Source organism: Struthio camelus, chromosome 13, assembly GCF_040807025.1.
Source record: "Struthio camelus isolate bStrCam1 chromosome 13, bStrCam1.hap1, whole genome shotgun sequence".
NCBI lineage: Eukaryota > Metazoa > Chordata > Aves > Struthioniformes > Struthionidae > Struthio > Struthio camelus.
The window spans coordinates 7,034,086-7,048,556 of NC_090954.1; the positions used below are offsets into that span (position 1 = coordinate 7,034,086).

Genomic DNA, 14,471 nt, shown 5'->3' on the forward strand with positions numbered 1-14,471 from the left:
AAAACCCTCCAGAGGTAGCTGACGGGTCACAGCTGCTGGTGGGAAAGGCGCACGCCATCTCTCTGCCGTTCAAGAGTTCGGCGAAACGACGTGACGCAGTTTAGTGCATCGGATGCTCGGCGTTTATTTTCAGATACGCAAAATGTTCCTGACACTTGGGATGTGGGTTTATCGGCAGCAGAAGAGAAAAGGATAATCTGAATAGTTTCTCCAAGACAATTAATTACAGTGTTCTCCTAAGACAAAGCTTAATCTAATTTCAGCTTTTACACTTTGTCTTCATAAAGGTCTGAAGAAATGGAGGAACTTTATACTGCCATTGCACATCAAAAACCTTGGGCCCTGTTGGAAAAAGGTGGGGCTAAGCGAAATTGCCAGCGGTTGCAACTTTTATCTCAGACCGACAAAGTTCGCATTTACTCTTAAAGTTCCTCCCTTCTGCTTCAGTTTTGACATTTACTCTGTTTAAAAAGTAAGTTCTGACAGGCCTTCTGGGTGCTTTTGCCGTGCCAAGTTTAAAATGTGAACTGCAAAGACATAAAACCCCGATGGCGAATAAACAGAGAGAACGTGCTTTTTGAGCTGATCTCACGCTCTTTGAGCCGTTGACGTTGGCAATCCCGAGCCCGTTTCAGAAAGCAGGGCCTTCCACTGAAGGCAGCCTGATAGCAACCCCCGGGGCTGGAGGCTGTAACAAAAATTAAAAATAGAAAGCATACATTACTTCTAGATGCAAAACGTAACCCGGCTTTATAGCTGATTTAACCCGGCTCTCCCCAGAGCTCGGCTCTGGAGTTTGGCCCATCTGGGATCAGGTCACGCTCGGTCCGTCCCAGGGCTGATTTAAGCAAAGCCTGCTTGCTGTTTTACCCTTTTCATGAAACACAGTAACTTCATTTCCTGTTTGTTTTACACAGCCCTGCGCTTGAAGAGCATGATAACTTGGTTTACTCCGCTACAAACGTTTCCAAATGATGCCGGATTTCATTGCAGGGTGTTTACATCAGGTTTGCTCATACGCTCCGGCTTTAATTCGGGGCGGAAGCCACGAGTCACCTTTGCAGAGCAGCAGTCACCTCGAGCAGTCAGCGGAGGCTGCGAAAAGTTCCCCCTCGCTTTTGGAAACACGAGAGCCCTCCTGCCTGCGCAGCACAGCACGGCCACGATGTTTGCCCTGCGCGCCTGCTAAACAGAGGTTTTTTCCCCTACTTATTCCTCTTCGGAAAAAAGAGTCCTAGACTCTTCTGTGCTTAGAGCGCACTTCCGCGTGACACCACTGACAAAAGGTACTGAATGAGCTAACCTTGGGAAAAAACCTCAAAAACGGAGGACAGCTTGACCTTCCCTTCTGCCTGCGCTTCTGAGAGAGAAGCTTTTCCGCATCCAGTTCTCCAGAGCAAACTTTCTGGTCGTGACCCTCGCGCCTCAGCCCAGCTCCTACACACGCGCGTTCCTAAAACGCGCTGTAAGAGGCCGCTGAGGGGCAGCCGGCTCCGGAGAGAGGAGGCGGGAGGTGGGCTCGGGGGTCCGGCCGCTGCGCGCCCGCCTCCCTCCCGCCTGGGACGGGCGGTCACGGCAGGGAGGCGATCACGGGACACGGGACACGGGGCTGAGTCACCCGCCTCTCGCCCCCTCGGTTCCCCCACGCAGCCCGCAGGGCCCCGAAGGGGGATCCCAAGGCCCGACGCGTCGCGGGCCCCGCTGAAGCGAGGCTTTCGGCAGAAATCGCCTCCGCTGGAGAAGCCGCAGCAGCGGCGGCAGCAGCACCAGCAGCAGCAGCGGCAGCAGCCGCCGCCGCCGCCAGCAGGCTCGCAAGCGGAGAGGCGGCTGGCCGCCCTCCTGCGCCCCCGGGGAGCTTGCTGAGGCCACAGGGAGCGGGGACATGGGGGGGATGTGCAGCGATCGCGCCCGCGGAGCACCAATCCCACGCGATATTTTTAAACGCTTCCCAGCAGGGAGCGGGTGCAGAGGGAGCACCACGAGCTGTGGGGACGATCATTGCTCCTTTGTCATAGTTGTTTTCTTTTTTTTTAAACATTGAGTAGTTTATTTCTTATTTTTTAACATTGAGCCCTTCCTCCCTAACGTCAAAATTTGCAACTGTAACAGCTTTTCCTCCCCCCCCCCCCCGTCTCCTTTGCTGTTCCACCGCGGATAGCTGCCCCGAAACGCACAGAAAACGCGCAGAGTTCAGGCGAGCTCAAGCCAAACCCGGGGGGGGGGCGGGGGGGCGAGTGCAGCGGGGCCGGGGCCGCAGCCAGCCGCGGCGGGGGGGACGCAGCGGCGTTTCTCGGGGCCCCCCCGGCCAGCTGGGCCCCCGGCGCCGCGCTGGAGGGGGCGGCGCGAGTCACCGCTGCCCCGTGATCCCGGAGCTCAGCTAAGGACAAGGCCGGGGGGGGGGGGGTAAAGCTTTGTTTTCCGTGTGTTTTGAAAAAGTGCGTGATGTCAGGGGAAGGCGAGGGTGACTCAGCACGCAGCAGGCGCGAGGGGAAATTCCCTCTGGCTTTTGGCCCTTTCCACGTTTGCCAAGTGGCTTAAAGTTCACCCGGAGCGAAACTTGGGCTTCCGCGCTTAACGCGGTGACTCTCTCGAGAATTACAGGCGTCGACGTTAATCCGGAGACGCGACCACCTTGAAAGGACCCGTCAGCTTCGGAACAAACCGCTGCGGGATCGCGGCGGAGGGTGCAGCAGGGTCTGCACCGGGGCGGCGGCGGCAGGAGCTGCTGGGGCAGGACGCCAACTGGGCACCTACGGAAACAATTTCCCGACAGCCGCGTCCCTGGCTCCAAACCAGGGGGGTCCTCAAAGATGGGAGGCGACGGATGGGGCAGCGGGTCCCCGGCGACGCCTGGGGAGGCGGCTCGGACGGGCCGGCAGCACCCGGCGCCGCTCGGCCCGCGCCCGCCCGCCGCTCTGCTGGCTTCGTGCAACAACGTGCGACGCGTACGGTGATGTCAGGCCGTCACCCTTCAGCGGCGCTTTCAGAGATAAGACGCACGCGCGGCAACCGGGGGGAAGGGAGGGCGAGAGGCCTGCGCCTTCGCTTCGTGCCCAAACCGCTCAGTACTGAGTGCTGCTAACCGTGCTGAATCATTCGCCGCCCAGCGTCGCTTACTTCCTCTCCCGGTTAAACGTTAACTCATCGCTTCTGGTTGGAGAACCGGCCGTGAAATAGCTAGGAAGCAAACCGGGCCTTTGAAGTTAAAAAAAGGCAATTTTATCTACCCTGAACGCTGTTTTCCAGAAAATGCCTCGACTTCAGAATTGCCACACGTCTGCCAAACATTTATCTATGTGGAAGGGCAGCTGTTTCCCCATGTATCAGGTCGAGAAACAAACTCCCTCCCCATCGTGGAAAAGCAAACTTAACTTTCTCTTGATTTCAAAAGACGATAAATCATGACACAGTTTCTCCTAAATTTGTATTCTCTCAGACTGAGAAACATGTCGCTAACACTGAGGGCAGCGAGGCCCTTAGGTGAGAGGAAATTAACACCAACTAGGAACCTAATAGTCATTGATCCCTCTTGATTCAGTTACGCTTGGAAGGGGCAGATAGCGCTGTCGGCCAGCTGACTCTCCTGCGGCCTAAGAGGCCTGTCGACTGCATCTGATCCGCAGAAAACCACCGCTGCCAACCGGCTTGGAAAGTCCCCAGAACAGCATCCTTAATGTCAGTTGTGTTTATCCTCGTATCTTTATTTTTAGCCCTCCTCCCAAAAAAAAAGAAGGATTCAGGAAAGATTGTTAGCTGACACGTTATTGTTCCCCTCCAGGGCGGCGCTCCCAGCCGGGTCCCTCTGCGCCCAGCCCACCCCGCGGCGGTGGCAGCCGCAGGGCGGCGATGGCACCTGCTCAACCCCGGCAGCCGCGAGCACGGTTCCCCCGCGGGGACGCGTTCCTGCATCTCCCGCGCCCCCTCGCTCCCCGGAGGTGCTCCGAGGGCCGAGGATCCAGCCCCGGGCGCGGAAACCGCAGCTTCGGGGCCGGCAGCCCAGGAGCAAACTCGAGCCCCTGACGCTAGGTGCTGACTGCTGCGGCTGCAGGTGGTTTAACGGGGGGGGGGGGGGAACGACCCCTTTGCATCGGCGGCAGCAGCCGGGGTCTACCGGAGGCTGCGCGGCCCCGGCGGGGAGGAGGCGGCTGGCCCTGGGGGTGGGCCCGGCTCCCGGGGGTTCCCCTGCTAGCCAGAACCCGGCGCCAGCCTAGAACCGGGGCACAGCCTGCCGCTGGGGGGAGGGGCCGGCATCTGGGGCGAGCCTAGAACCCGGGGGCGGGGACAGGGGCGGGGCCTGGAAGCGGGGGGGCGGGGCCTGGAAGCGGGGCCAGGAATCTGAAGAACGTCTTAGACGCTAGGGGCGGAGCCTGGGCGCCAGGGGCGGGGCGAGCTGCGGGGCCCCCCCCCCCGGCCCGGCGCTATAAAGGCGGGCGGGTGGGCGCCGCCCCGCCCGCCGCGCTGCGCTCTGCCCGCTCGCTCGCTGGCCCGGCTCGCCGACGGCAATTCCTGCTGCGCCACAGCCATGGCGGCTCTGACGGTCAAAGCCTACCTGCTGGGCAAGGAGGAGGCGGCCCGCGAGATCCGCCGCTTCTCCCTGCCGCCGCCCGCCCGCTACCAGGCCATCCACGACCGCGTCGCCGAGCTCTTCCAGGGGCTGCTGCGGGCCGGGCCGCCGCCCGCCTTCCGCATGCACTACAAGGGTGAGCGGGGCCGGGGGGCGGGGGGCGTCTGGTGCCACCCGGCCGAGGGGTCTGACGGCGAGTCCCGCTCTCTCTAGATGAAGACGGGGACCTGATCGCTTTTTCCAGCGATGAAGAACTGGAGCTGGCCCTGCCCTATGTCCAGGACGGTGTTCTCCGCGTTTACATCAAAGGTAACGTTTTTGGCCCTGAACAGGCCACCCGCCCCGTCCCCGGGGGGCCGGTGTAGCCCGCAGCCTCTGGAGGAGGGGCTGAACGAAGGACAAAGTAGGAGACCCCTCTGCTGAGGTAAGGTGGACAAACTTACCGGTTTCCTCCTAGCCCTGTAGTCTCAGCTGGTCAGAAAAGGCCATTTTAGTTGTGCTGGCTACCTGGAAACACGTGACTGGCACTGATCTCGTTAATGTTAACAGTGATATGTCAAGAAGCTGAAATTGCAGTCCTTTCATCAGTGCTTAGTTGCCCCCTACTGCCTTGTGTTGATTTAGATACCTCCAGAGCCTTGTCCACAGTCTAAGGAGTTAAACAAGCTGTCGCTGTTGTCCCCATTTGCATCTGTTATGTCTCGTGGCATTTCTTAGATCCCTCTTATGAAGCCTTTTGTCTGGACGATGCCCAGGAAGGTAGGGCAAGAAGCCAAACGGAGTAGCGCGCTGTTAATCAAATGCAAACATGGAAAGAGAATCTATTAAGGATAAGGCCTGCTCAGACCAAGGAGCAGGTATTTTGGTGAAACCACTTCACTCTTGGTTCAGGTTCTCTTACGTGCCCCCGGCTTGTGTTTGGCAGCTAGCATAAAAATAAACTGACCTAGTAAGTCAATCCTGCTGTAACAAGTGCTGTTTGTTTCCTTCTCCCCTGCCTGATTCCCAGCCTTTAAATAGTAACCTGGTTCTAGACACAGTCTCCTTTCCTTAACAGAGAAAAAAGAGTGCAAGCGAGAACATCGTGCACAATGCAGCCAGGAGCCTCCCCGTGATATGGTGCATCCCAATGTGATCTGTGATGGCTGTGAAGGACCAGTGGTGGGTGCTAGGTTCAAGTGCACTGTCTGTCCAGACTATGACTTGTGCAGCACCTGTGAGAGTAAGGGCATCCACAAGGAGCACAACATGGTGATGTTTCAAAGTCCACTGCTACATCCGTTTGAGGTGAGCAAAATCCTGTTTGCTAATCTCCCTCCATAGCAGAAGGATTTTCCCTGAAAGCTGCTAAACCAAATCAATTCCTTTAGTTTCAGCTGCTCGTAATCTTTGTATGAACACAGTCACATGAACATTACTCTTTCCAGTGGCTTCCCCGAGGACGTTGGCTCCGTAAGATGCGGCATGGTGTTCCACCCTTCCCATGGATGCATCGCTGGGGATATCCTGTTCCTCCAGCTCCTTGTCAAAACTCTGAACAAGCCCAAGCCAGTGCTGCAGCCTCCAGTCCACCCACTGAGCAAGGTAAGAGGAGAGGCTCTGGTAAACAAAGGTGGTGGTGGAAGTGGCGGGGTAGATGAGGCTTCTGCAGCATGGTGTGGAATTGTGGAATCTGGGTGGAAAAACACTGAAACTATTTGCTTAAAATAATTAGCACCTTCCAGGGCAGAGTAGGATTGTCTTAAGGCATGCTTGGGCCCATGCAATAGAGGAGGATACAGAGATACTACTTGAGATCGTATCAAGGAGAGCTATGTTAAATCAAGCTCATCACTACTGTGCTCTAGACGTGCCTCTCGCAGCATGGCTAATGAACTAGCTCTGGAACAGAAAACCAATGACAAGAGCCTTGTTAAGGCTCACGTCGCTATACTGCCTTTCTTGTGCAGTGTAGATAAGCAATAGAAAACAAATACGGAGATCTCTTGAGGGATATGCTCTATAAATGCCGTCTCCCCACTGAGCTGCTGTGTGCTAACAGAAACTGTTTTTCTAGAAGCTTCTACTAACAGCCAGCCTCAGGACCCCAATGTCACCTTCTTAAAGAATGTTGGGGAGAGTGTTGCAGCTTTTCTGAGTCCCCTGGGTAAGTGACTTCCGGTTTGTCCATCCCTGAGACTGGCTTTGTGTGGCTCCTTTTAACAGGAGCAATGAGCTGTTGTGACTGATACCTGATACCTCATGCTGCCAAGCCTGAAAACCTTAACTTATTCCCTGTCCTAAAAACGCCTAGACTTAAAACATCCACTTAATACCCTTCCGGAGTCCCCATTTGGAAGGAAATGAGGAAAGACGATATGTTTTGACTGTATCATGAAGTCAGAGATGACTCAGGGCTTTGCCTTGCTTATATGGATGTGTACAACTTCTGCTTTGACCCTCTAAATGTATGGAGCACTTGTCCCAAGAGGAAGATGAGGCTGTCTGCTGGTTAACTCTTCTTTGTTTTAAAACAAAAGTTTCTCACTTAATTCCTGCATGTTCCATAGGAAACTGTAGAAATGCTAACGAGTTTAGGCCAGGATTAGCAAAGGCTCTTTCAGGGCTCAGCTTTGGAAAAAAATCTGTAAAACTCTTCCTCTCAAATGCTTTTATAGGTATTGAAGTTGATATTGATGTGGAACATGGAGGACAGAGGAGCAAAGTGACTCCTGCTTCTCCCCATCAAGAGAAGAACAGTGCTGAGCCCAGCAGCAGTACTGTTGACCAGAATAGTCAGACCAAACCAGACTGGAATAGCACAGATCCTGCTACAGAAGTGAGTGCTGTTGCAGAGCAGATACAAGACATGATGATAGATCCTCTGCCCACACAAATGGAAGAAGGAAACTTCCAGTCCCAGGTACAAGAACCACTACATGCATTTAATATGCTGTGCATGGTGGGGCTGAATATTAAGATTTTAGCCAATTAAGTGATTAACAGTCTCTTTCTGCTTCAGAGCATTCAGCTGCTTCTGTGCTGGGACTTAACTGTGGGTGTACCTTCTACTATTAAAGGCAGATAGTAGGGACATCTATCCTACCTGGAAAGCACTGAAACACCTGGACCTTCTTTCTTGCCATTTCAGGAACACAGTGAGTCTAGCAGTTCATCAGGTGGTGATGAGGACTGGACCCACTTATCTTCTAAAGAAGTGGATCCCTCCACAGGTGAACTGCAGTCACTACAAATGCCAGAGACAGAGGGTCCCAGCTCCTTGAACCCATCTCAGGGTCCCACCCAAACAGGACCCACAGGATTGCGTGAGGCTGCGCTCTACCCACATCTCCCACCAGGTATGGAAATGCACGCAGGTTTCATAGCTGAGGAACTTTCACTCAGGCAGTGCCAGCTTGCCCATTATAAGAATGAGCTGCTTTAGAGGTTGCTTAAGTTGCTTAACTTGTCCATAATCTTGCTATTAGGCAAACGTATGGCAGCACTTACCTGACTGTTCCTAGTAGGGTGCTCTCTTCCCCTATAATGTAGGCAACTAAATCTTAACATACTTCTGACTGCTTAGACTAGTACCAATACCCCACTCAACCAACATGAAAAAAGGCGGTATCCTAAGTCATCTCCTTCCTAATGTTAGTAAAGGAGAGTGCTTAGAGGGGCACAGAGTAGTACATCCTGTGACCTAAGATAGCATTTTTTTCCTGGTGGGAGCTAGTAAGAGTATGCCAGGCCACTTCACTGAGGTCAACAGTAGAGTCCTACAACAAGGCCAACCAGTCTGACTCAGCAGTTTACTTAGCAGGTTACACAGGTTTGTTTTATTGCCTCAATCTTTCCCTTCCTAAGGGATAAAGGAGAACATGTTTTCAACACTTACCAGCTAGGATAGATTTCCTAGGGCTAGTGCCCATGTACCTACTCTGTGGGAGGGGAGCCTTCCTTGGTCTGCCAATTAAATTTAAAGTGTTCCAACTTTAAACTGTACTTCTCTTAACAGAGGCAGACCCTCGCCTGATCGAGTCACTGTCCCAGATGCTCTCCATGGGCTTCTCTGATGAGGGTGGATGGCTCACTCGACTCCTGCAGACAAAGAACTGCGACATCGGGGCAGCGCTGGATGCCATCCAGTATTCCAAGCATCCACCTCACTTGTAGTAGTCTGTGTAACAAAAAGCACTTTCTTCCTAACTGAAAGCAGCCACTGCACTACAACTCTAGCAGTTCATCCTTCTTCCTGCTAAGGGTTTCTGTCTCATGTTCCTAAGTGCTTGTAGAATGGAGGAAAAATAAATATTCTTTCCTGCCTTTCATGTCTGATGAGCCTGTGTGAGTGTTTAACAGTTGTGTTGCTTTGTTCACTGGCATGTACTTTAGAAGACAGGGGAGAGACTAGGCTAACAGCATGCAGTTCACTAAGCAGCTCACACAGTGTGAAGGAGGCAGCCCAGGACTGCAGGCCTGCCTCTGCATTATGTGTCTTGGCATTAGGGTAAATGCCAAATTGGGCTGTGTATGTTTTTTTTTTTTTTTTAAAAGAGTAACCTGGCACTTCCTGACTCAGAACTCAGTTATGGGCTCTTAGTACAAGGACTATGCTTCTGAAAACAAATCAAATGCTTTGTTGCTTAAGTTGAAGACTGCAGTGCAGCCCTGCAAGAAAGAGTTGCTATGGGCAAAGGGAACTAATCACAAATTGAATTGTGCCAGACAGAAATAGATACTTGGCTAACTGTAGGGAGACTTGAGGTTCTTACCTATGCTGATCTATTCATTCAGTCTTGTTTCCATGGCAGGACACCACTGTGTAAATCTAGTACTTAGCACAGAAAAAGTCTTCCCCTTCCTCATACCCTTCCCCTAGACACAGCAGTAGAGCAAGTGAACATCTTTAATAGTGCAGTTCTGAAAGGGTTAAATCAAAAATAGATGGCTCTGTTCAAAATCTAGCCTCAGTTTTCAACATTACGAAATAAATTGTACAGATACAAACATGAAAGCAAGGACAAAGAGCCCAGAGCTTCTCAGAGATCATCATCAAACTCATCCCCTGTGCAGAACAGGTGTTCATGCAAACTGCTATAGGGCTTTAGGCCAGGGTCACAGTTAGCAAGGGTAGTTGCAGGAGGGCAAACAGGCATTACTGGGTGAGCCACATGGCACCTTCCTGCAGCGGTATCTGAGACACCAGATCCTGCCCTCAGCAAACAGCCATGAGGTTCTTTGAACAACACACGCTCATCACCTGAGCAAGTGACAGGCAGCATGGTGCTAGGCAATTTTGAGACGAGCTGCTCAGTGCTAGCAAGGCACTTTTTAAACTCAGTGCCTACACCTAGAGGTAGAACGCTTCCAGCTTGTTTGGCATATCTACTGGCCATAAAGATGTCTGCTGCAGTGGTGCTGTGTAGCCCCAACTTTCTACTGCCCTCCTGTGGTGACAAGGCGACCTTGGCAGCGTTCTTACTGCAGTTGTCAGAACGTGAGAGAAATTTTTCCCACTTTGAGGACGTCGCACAAGCTGCCGGGGTTTGTGTATTCCCATCAGACACCACAGACTCACAGAGAGCAGGAACCACACTGTTTCCACAGATGGCCTCTCCATCACCTTGATCAGGCACTGCTACTGAACATTGCTTGCGCTGTAACAAGAAAGAGAGCTCCGTTAGAAATCCTCCCCACGCAGCCAAGCTGCACAGAGGCAGGCAAAGAAACAGCATTCTTGTCCTTCAAATGCACCCAAGTTTTCACCCGCACTCTGAGGCGGCGCTGAGGCTGATGCTCTGGGCAGGCCTCTGAACTCTGGGCTTTGAAGCCCAAGGCCAGCTTCATTAGCATGGCATGTTATCACAGTAACCTTAATAATTGCTTGCTATGCAGGCACTGCTCAGTAAGGCAAGGAAGAACAGACAGTGCCTGTGCTGATCCAGGAATCAACCACACAACCACTTACTTAGCTTACTCAGGGTGGCATTGTTTTTGCGCCTAACCTCTTTCAGAGACCAACTCCCGATACAATTTTCTTCTTCTCCTCCTCCATCATTCAAATAGAAGAGCAGAGGAAGACTGTTACAACATTTGAATATTACCATGACACAAGAGAGGCCAGGAGGATAGTTCTGTTTTACTGATAGGAACCATACAGTGCTACTAAAATACCTCAGAGGTTTTAACCTTTTTGCCTTGGTAGGCAAGCTGGAAAGCTCCATTTTCCTCTGACAACTCCTGAACACCAGTGTAGGGGAAGCTGTTCTGCTGTTTCCTGGCCAAGAGAACCATTCACAAAAAGGACAGGTTAGCGCCACTGGGAATTTATCACTAACAGATCACCAAAGAAAGATGTTCACAAAAAGAATGACTCCACCACTAAGTGCAGTTTTGCCCCCAAGTACCGAACCCCTGCCCAGGTCAGGCCAGGTCGCTCACTGCAACCTGTACTTTGTGCAGCTGTCAATCAGACCTGCGCTACCTCCCACACCCCTGAACCAAACTTCACCATTTAAAGGTAGGAATTATATTAAAAAAAAAAAAATTCTGTACCTTTGTTCTTCCACAGTGTTCTTCCTCCAGGAACAGAACTGTTGTCTTTCTGTACTTCCCGATTCCTTCTCCTCTTCATCTTCCAGAGTTTCACTGCCCTGGTCCAGATATTTACTCCAGCGACTGCCTTCTGCCTTTCCTTCCTACAGCATTAGAGAATTACTGAAAACAACCATATATAGGGCTCTCGTTTTGGGGGTTTCTAATGTAAGTAAGTGCTGGATGCCTCAAATCACAGGTCCGTTTAGGATGTGTTTCTGAATCATACTCCCAGATTCGGTATCTTGTTCCCTCTCTGCTGGAGCCTCTCTGATTACATATGCGATCGCAGCTGTCTGGACCAATACAAAGGGATCACTGATTTCACTCTCATTCACCTACTTTGCTAGGGGTTGGTATTTACTTCAGCTCTGTAAGTATCTTACCTGCCGGACCAAACTGTCTTCCCACTGGACTGCTGCTATATGCTTGTTGTCATCTACAGATTTTTCTATGCACCTAAAAGAGATGTTTAAATTGGAGTTTCTAGAATACACTTTGGTCAATTTATATTTTTCTTATCACCTAGTAATTGCACAAGGGATAGGACCTCGGGCAAAAAGCACGTCAGAAAAAAAAGGATCTGCACAAAAGCAGATGTCAAATGAAAGATTTGCAAAATATATTATCCAAATAATTCTGAAAAATCTGTATAGTTAGAGGGCAGCCCTCTTTCCTCCTATACACATAGAGTAGCAAGTTTGATTTAAAGCTGCTAGTCATGAAATGACAAATTATAAGCAATCATAACTAGGGATATAACAGCGTGCCTCTTGGGATAACAGCTGAAAGTCACTAATTGTAGCCTAATCAACAAGGAAAAGGGAAAGTATTTTCAAAACACCTTGAGAATAACAGTAGTGACACTATTTTACAAGAAAACAAAATCCAGGTTTTCTTCCCACACAAGGTTTAACTCTGAAGCACTGCATATATACAACTAAGTTATCTGACCAAGTTTTGACTGATTTCTGAAAATAACCTTGAGTAAAAAGGAAGCTGTACAGACAACCAGACCAGTTCCAGATTAGGTGCTTTGTAGACGGAATCAGGAGTGAAATAAACAGGAAAGCACTACCCAGATTTTCCAGCCCAGCAGGCATTACACCCAAATGTTTGCACTAAAATAAGTCTGTTATCAATAGCAGCGGGGATTGCTCAACAGAGTCCCAAGGTGAAACCCCGGAGTGCTAACATTTAGGTAGCAACAACTTAGAGAATATTTCCTCTGAGGATGCTGGGATGCCTACCTGCACAGCTTGTCAGCCTGTAAGAGGGACACCTCCACAGTCAGCTCATCAAGCAGCAAACAAGGACCAATTTAAAAAAAAAAAACAAAAAAACCCCAAATCCTATTGCATGTATTTTAATGGGCAAAGACCTAATCAACATACAATTAAGCTTATCTGAAAAAATTCCTAGTGAAAAGAAACATGCAAGGACACGAAGCAAACGGATAGTTTGTTTCTAAGAGCTGACAACAAGACTGGCAGGTTCCATGGTTTTACAAGGAGACAGAAAACCCTCCCTGTGAGCTCAGCCTACGTAACAGGTTCGCAGTATGTAAATACATGCACTAACTAACTGCAGCACATTAAAACAAACAGGTTAACATTAAACACTCTACCGAGATGTCCAGCTAAGTGCTTCCTCCACCTCTCCCTGCAGCAAGTTTAATTTTTGGACGTGGCGCCTACAGTCCAGCCCAGACCCTTCGCCGTAAACCTGTGAAAATAATGAAAACAAGGCCTAGGGAGCAGCCAAAAGGAAACGAGGCAGGGCGCTCCCCCACCCCAGGCAACATTCAAGTGCCGACAAGAACTGAAGCTCGTACATGCGGTAGGGCCTGTGTCAACCTGCGTAGGCCTAACTGTCACGCAGGGCTACCCGCTGCACGGGGGCACGCACCGCAGCGGGATGCCCCTGAACAGGGTGCTCACCGTGTGGGGCTACCTGCGGCGCATGGCTCCCCACTGCCGCTGCGCAGGGCCCCCCTCAGCACGCAGGGCTCCCCCTTGCCACTGCAAAGGGCTCCCCACGGCCACCGCACAGAGCTCCCACCGCACGGGACCCCTCTCCTCCACCACAGAGAGCTCCCTATGACCCCCCCCCCATTACACTGGGCTCCCCACCACATAGGACCCTCACCCCCCCACTGCAAAGGGCTCCCCACCCCAGAGGACCCCCCACGGCCACTGTGCAGGGCTCCCCACTGCCCACGGGACCCCCACTCCCCACCGCACAGGGCTCCCCACCGCACAGGACCCCCACCCCCTGCCACGCAGGGCTCCCCACCACACAGGACCCCCACCCCCCACCAGACCCCCACCACACAGAGGTCCCCACTGCATGAGACCCCCACCCCCCACCAGACCCCCATTGCATGAGACCCCCCCACCCCTCACCGCGCAGGTCTTCCCACCACACAGGACCCCCACCCCCCACGGGACCCCCACCCCCTGCCGCGCAGGGCTCCCCACCGCACAGGACCCCCACCCCCTGCCGCGCAGGGCTCCCCACCGCGCAGGACCCCTGCCCCCCACCGCGCAGGGCTCCCTACCCCCCACGGGACCCCCACAGCCACCGCGCAGGGCTCTTCACCGCGCAGGACCCCCACCCCCTGCCGCGCAGGGCTCCCCACCGCGCAGGACCCCCGCCCCCCGCCGCGCAGGGCTCCCCACCGCGCAGGACCCCGCCCCCCACAGCTCCCCCCCGCGCAGGGGCCAGGCCGGCCGCTGGCGTTTGCTGCCACAGTTTGGCGAGGGGGCGGCCCGGCCGCGGCTGGGCCCCGCTCACCTTCTGCACCGCCTGCTTCTGCCCGCACACGGCGCAGCTCCATTTCCCGCTCCGCTTGGCCTAGGAGAGCGCGCAGCGCATCAGCCCCCAGCCCCCAGGCCCCGGCCCCGGCCCGCCCAGGCCCGCACCGACCTGCTGCACCTGGAAGAGGCGGCAGCGGCAGCACCGCAGCGCCCAAAACCGCGGCGCCATGCTCCGCTCGCCTAGCAACGCGCGCCTTCCGGCCACGTGACCCCCCCCGCCGCCAGCGAGCCCGCCCCTCTGCCCGCCCGGTCCGCCGAGCGGGTCCGCCGAGCGGCGCGCTCCCGCCCCGGAACGGCCGCGGCCACGCGCGGCCCGCGGCCACCCTTCTCGAAACTCAGTAAGCTGCGCCCTAAGCTGGTGGCAGCACAAACAGCGAGGGGAGACGCGGCGCCGGCCCCTGCGAGCCATGAAAAAAACGAAAAAAGAAAAAAAAAAAAGGTTTGCAATACCGGCTTAGATATATCTTTATTAATAGGGGTAAAAGCAGCCTTCGTCCTGGAGGAGAAGTATT

At 53.3% G+C, this 14,471-nt stretch overlaps 2 protein-coding genes across 6 annotated transcripts; one reads left to right on the plus strand and one right to left on the minus strand.

Annotated features, from left to right (window-relative positions):
- Window positions 1-4,408: 4,408 nt before the first annotated feature.
- Window positions 4,409-8,874, plus strand: SQSTM1 (sequestosome 1). 4 transcript variants are annotated; one of them, XM_009672111.2, is made up of 8 exons: window positions 4,409-4,700; window positions 4,778-4,873; window positions 5,622-5,851; window positions 5,992-6,148; window positions 6,621-6,710; window positions 7,222-7,466; window positions 7,695-7,902; window positions 8,562-8,874. In XM_009672111.2, the coding sequence occupies exons 1-8, from the start codon at window positions 4,523-4,525 to the stop codon at window positions 8,717-8,719; spliced, it is 1,362 nt and encodes a 453-aa protein (XP_009670406.2). In that variant the 5' UTR covers window positions 4,409-4,522; the 3' UTR covers window positions 8,720-8,874. The 4 variants fall into 4 exon arrangements, with proteins under 4 accessions (XP_009670406.2, XP_009670414.2, XP_068816174.1 ...); XM_009672119.2 differs by having other exon boundaries at window positions 6,624-6,710; XM_068960073.1 differs by having other exon boundaries at window positions 4,410-4,700; window positions 7,222-7,382.
- A 560-nt stretch (window positions 8,875-9,434) lies between these two features.
- Window positions 9,435-14,247, minus strand: MRNIP (MRN complex interacting protein). Of its 2 annotated transcripts, none has more exons than XM_068960076.1 (7): window positions 14,069-14,247; window positions 13,937-13,996; window positions 12,768-12,865; window positions 11,527-11,599; window positions 11,102-11,244; window positions 10,721-10,823; window positions 9,435-10,203 (listed from the first exon to the last, which is right to left on the minus strand). In XM_068960076.1, exons 1-7 carry the CDS (start codon window positions 14,126-14,128, stop codon window positions 9,586-9,588), a joined length of 1,155 nt encoding a protein of 384 aa, XP_068816177.1. In that variant the 5' UTR covers window positions 14,129-14,247; the 3' UTR covers window positions 9,435-9,585. The 2 variants fall into 2 exon arrangements, with proteins under 2 accessions (XP_068816177.1, XP_068816178.1); XM_068960077.1 differs by having other exon boundaries at window positions 10,736-10,823; window positions 14,069-14,179.
- Window positions 14,248-14,471: the final 224 nt, after the last annotated feature.